Source organism: Dipodomys ordii, unplaced genomic scaffold (genome assembly GCF_000151885.1).
Source record: "Dipodomys ordii isolate 6190 unplaced genomic scaffold, Dord_2.0 Scaffold20, whole genome shotgun sequence".
NCBI classification, from domain to species: domain Eukaryota; kingdom Metazoa; phylum Chordata; class Mammalia; order Rodentia; family Heteromyidae; genus Dipodomys; species Dipodomys ordii.
This window is the reverse complement of record NW_012267236.1, coordinates 10991112-10995991: the sequence shown is the minus strand read 5'-3', so window position 1 is coordinate 10995991 and position 4880 is coordinate 10991112. Positions and strand designations below refer to the sequence as shown.

Genomic DNA, 4880 nt, shown 5'->3' with positions numbered 1-4880 from the left:
AGGGTTGAGGTTATGAGGAAGAATTCAATTCCTAGAAGCTGGCAGCTTTCAGAGGCTAGGGTCTGGAGGCAAGACATCCTCGCCTTGTTCTGACTATTTCCTATCCTTGGGGATCACCTTATTCTTGATGAGTTCCCTTGAACATAAATAGGGAACTGTCTGTGCCACGCCATATCACAAGTACTAGAAGGAACAAATGAGATGTCTGTCAAGGCTGTGTCTATTTTACAGGGGTCTCCTGAGTCATGTAACCCGTGGTTGGAGAAGGCATGGCCAAGAGGGGTCCACGGGATATTTTTTCACAGTGGGGATGGGAGGAGACAGGCATGAACCATCATTTAGATGGCTGTCATTTACCATAACTGAGATGGTTGTCTTTGGCAGAACAAAACCCACTAAATTGGGCTCAAATCCTGCCTCCTACACTTTTTGCCACATGATCCTGAGCAGATCATTTCTTCCTTATCTGTGAAGTGGAGCTGATGAATGAGCCAGGCTTACAGGCTTGCTCTGATCCTGAAAGGAACTTGTATTTGAAAGCCCATTATGGAACCCAGAGCAGGGGAGTTTGGAGAGATGGTGGCAGTTAGTGGTAGGTACCTTCCTGCACCCTAGCAGGGCTGCTGTTATCTAAACCTCTATTCTCTCTGCTCTATGCCAGCAGGTCCGGGCTCTGTTTCCCTGTGAGAAGCTGCCTCGGCCCACCGAGATGTCCCGGCATCACAGTCGCTTTGAAAGAGATTACCGGGTAGGCTGGGACCGTCGTGAGTGGAGTGTCAATGGGACCCATGGGACCACCAGCATCTGCAGTGTCACCTCAGGAGCCGGGGGTGGCACAGCCAGCAGCCTCAGTGCTCGGCCGGGCCTCCTGCCACTGCCCGTGGTCCCCTCCCGGCTGCCCACACCGGCTACAGCCCCTGCACCGTGCACCACTGGCAGCAGCGAGGCCATCACCAGCCTCGTGGCCAGCTCAGCATCCGCAGTCACCACCAAGGTAAGACTTTTGGTGTCCTGTCTGGACATGAGGTGGGCAGAGGGGGTCCTGCCTTCCTGTAGGACCAGGCCGATACCTTCTCCACTGTGTTTCCCCCAGAGTCATGGCCTCCCTGGAGTGGACCACAACCTTTCCAGAAGGTACCATGGACTTAATCCACAAAGTCTCTATCCTTGTCTCACTCACAGGGTATTTAATTGGTGACATGCCAATTACATGCTATTGAATGAGTGAAATAAGAGTGTGCCCAGCTTGGCAACAAAAGTTCCCTGAGACCTTCAAAGGTCCTCAGAGGCATCAGTGTGTGGGGTTTGCCGCAACGGTGAGTTTCCTCATGTCCTTGGTCTCCTCCAAGCCTAACGGAAAGTGTGTCTTATGGGTAAGGCTCCTGAGGCATACTGTGGTTTTAGTTGCTGCTCCAAGGACCCAAGACTAGCCCTAGAAATTGCCTTCAGGGCATTCATTCACTCCATCTCTTCTGGAAGAAGCAGCTCCAGCCTCCAGAATACTAGCAGAAGCCAGTCTGTGTATTAAACAGAATGTGGAAATGAGTGTCGTCATGGCTCTTGCAGAGTTTCAAGCTGAGCTGGTTCGCCTCGTGCTCACTGCTCAGAGCCCCTCAGGCAGCCTCAACCCCAGAGGGACGGCTGGTGGCCAAGGCAGGAAATCCATTCATCCCATCCTGCCATTCGGCCATGCAGGGGGCTCCACAGGCTGTCTTTGCCTCTGTCAGCCATTCAGAGTCTCCTCCCAGGAACCCTCTCAGGGCCTGCATGTGTGCATGAATGCAGGCATGTGTGAGTGTGTGTGAGAGAGTGTGTGCTTTTCTTTTCTTGCTTTCATAAAAGTTGCAGGAAAAATTAAAAGGTGGGAAGTCCTGGGCCGGCCATTGTGAAGTGGCTGTGGTGGAGGATGGCGCACTCCAGGTGTGCTGCGCCTTTGTGATTTTCAAAACTCCCTTTCAGCCCTGCTTCCCATTAATAACTGAGAGTGCTGCTGGCCACAGAGCCCGGCGGAGGCCCGAGACAATGGAGCTATTGGAGGCTGGCTCTCGGCACACTGACATCGTGCTGCAGTGCCTTATTGATTTTATTTTCCTGTTATGAAAACACCACCCCATTGAGGAGAGGAGGGAAGGAATGTCAGATAGGAGAGGAGAGGGAGGACTATTCGGGCACAAAGCCCCCCCACCCCAGGCCAGCCAAACACATTCTTCCCCTTGGCGCCAGCCCCTGGCCTGCTCCGAATTGGTGACCCTGCCCAGGGGAGCCAGCTGCCAGCCTGCAGAGCACATCTGGCAGGCACTCTGCCAGACCAGCTGTTGGCCATCTGGAGAGTCAAAGCCTCTAGGGCTGATGGTGGGGCTCCAGGTGGGAGAGAGAGAGAGGTTAGACCCGCCGGCTCCCTTGATTTCCATCCCATCTGGATGGGATGACATCAGGCTATCTTGGGAGCACAGCTTTCAGCTCTGCCAAGCAAAGGTTGGTGCTGACGGCTCTCTTCATAGCTGACCTGCTCACATGGTGTCTGGTTTGCTCCAATGCAGTTCAGTGTTCACCATTCCTGCCTGGCCAGGCCTCAAAGCACAGCCACATGGGAGCGAAGGAGCAAGCCCCAGACAGAAAACAACAGCTGAGATGAGGACTGAGCCAGTGGCCAGCCAGGAGGAGGAGAGATGGTGGAAGTTCAGGCCTAGGAGCACAGCCAGTACCCTGGCATGTGACAACACAGAGCTAAATTCCGTCTCCCCTGTGTAAGTTTTGCCAGCCAGTTTCAGACCTGCAGGGGCTTGTGTGTGCCTGGTTGTGTCTTGGACTGTTTCAAATATTCAGAAGTTCTGAGAAAGGGCAGGACAGCGGCTCATGGCAGCTTCTAGCCAGGGCAGGGCTATCAGATGTGGTCTGTGGTGCTTCCTGCCATTCTCGTCTGCTGCTTCCCACCCAGAGGCATGGCCCCTAGTCTGTGTGTAGTTTCCTTTCTTTACTATTTTATTTTATTTTCAGCAGTACTGGGGTTTGAACTCAGGGGCTTATGCTTACTAGGAAGGTGCTCTACTATGGAGCCGTGCCTTCAGCTCTTTTGCACTGGTTATTTCTAGAAGTCTAACTTTTTGCCCAGGCCCTTGCCTTGACTTCAAGCCTCCTATTTTATGTTTCCCATTGTGATTTGGACGATGGGTGTGCACACTGCATCCAATGACTAGTTCTGAAGAGGTCTTGTGAGTATGCATGTGCTGCCCTTGAGCCTCAGTCCTCCAGATCTCAGGCTCTCCAGGAAATAGGATTACAAATGTGTACTATCAGCGCCCAGGTAGCTTGTGTATCTGACCCCTGCAAAAATCATATCAACTGATAAGCAAGCCCAACCCACGTATTCTTGGCCTCCCTGGTCCACCAGCTGTCATGTAGTCTACAAAGGTAACACCTCTCAGGGAACTGTGGCCATTGTAGTATAACCAGATGACTGTCTCTCCTGTTTGAATTTATTGGCAGAGGTGGCTCTGTAGTGGATAAAGCCAGACTTTAGAATCATACCCTCTGGATTTTAATTCCAGTCAACTACTTGCCTACTGAATAACCCTGGACAAGTCGCAACTTCTCTGGGTCTCACTTTTGTATACGTATGTGTGCCAGTTCTGGGGCTTGAATTCAGGGTGTGGATGCTTTCCCTGAGCTTTCTTTGCTCAAAACTAGCACTCTACCACTTGAGCCACAGCTCCACTTCCAGCCTTGGTAGTTAGACATAAGAGTCTTGTAGACTTCTCTGAGCTGGCTTTGAACTGCATTCCTCAGATCTCAGCCTCCTGAGTAGCTGGGATTACAGGGGTGAGCCAGTGGTGCCCAGCTTGGGCCTCACTTTAAAAATATGAGAACAGGTGGTAGTACCGGCCTACCAGAGTTGTGAGGATTGTGTGATTAGAAATATGAGCATAGTGCTGAGAACAGAACAGGCCCTGGCAGGTGGAAGTCCTCTCTGAGGACTTTCCCACCACCATTGTCACCAGGTTGCCATGGGACAAGACTGTCCCCTGTGAAGGCAGGTGTTCAGCTTCACCAAGAGGACAGGTCAGTCTTCAGATATGAAATAGGAAATGGGCCCCATGTAGGTAGATTTGAGTAATTGACACCCAAGGTAACACAGAAGCAAGAGGGACCTGGAGGAAGAGGGGAGGGAATTAGGGTAGCTCCCAGGCTCCACACTGAACCAACTCTATGCGTCAGATCACCTGGAACTTGGGGAAAGAGACTGAAAACTTGTTTAGTCTGTGAAGCCCCAGTGTGTACATAGCGCAGAGACTCCACTGCAAAACGATGGAGGGAGCCAGCCATTCAGAAGCTTGGTGCAGGGCTGTGCTTCTGGTTCACCAAATGTGTTAAGGCTACTTGTAGGGACTGGCCAGGTCTTGGTGTCCATCCCCCTTCTCCCTCTCCCACCCTTGTCCCCCCGTCACCACTTTCTGCGGCTGGGAAGGGAACAGGGTACATGTCACATGCTCTGAGGACATTCCCAAGCACCTTGAGCCATTATGTTCCTGCTCTCTGCACGTGGTCCAGTGCTGTGTCTGCTTCTGCCCAGCCAGGGCTGGAAGCCTCAGTTCTCTGTGGTGACGATGATCGCTGTTTTCCCAGAGGCCCAGAACCAAGATGATAACATTTTCTGTCACTGATACCTTCAGGCCTGAGTTGGTTTTTCTGATTTTGAGGGGGGTTTTGTTTTTGGTTTTTGGGGTTTTTTTGCTTTTGTTTTTGTCCGTAGCCTAAAGGGTTGTTTTTTTTTTAATTTGTATTTATTTTTTATTGTGAAAATACTGTACAGAGGGGTTACAATTACATGAGCAAGATAATGAGTACATTTCTTATCAAGCATTGTAGCCTCCTCCTTTGTT

At 51.4% G+C, this 4880-nt stretch overlaps 1 protein-coding gene across 2 annotated transcripts in view; it reads left to right on the top strand.

Moving 5' to 3' along the window:
• Positions 1–669: 669 nt before the first annotated feature.
• Klhl29 (kelch-like family member 29) overlaps positions 670–4880 on the top strand; it is a 135592-nt gene continuing 131381 nt past the window's right edge. Inside the window, exon 1 of one of the 2 annotated variants that reach the window (XM_013013611.1) lies at positions 670–994. In XM_013013611.1, coding sequence (XP_012869065.1) covers positions 710–994 — 285 coding nt within the window. In that variant the 5' untranslated portion in view covers positions 670–709. The remainder of the gene's footprint in view (positions 995–4880) is intronic. The other variant, XM_013013610.1, reaches the window with a different exon arrangement.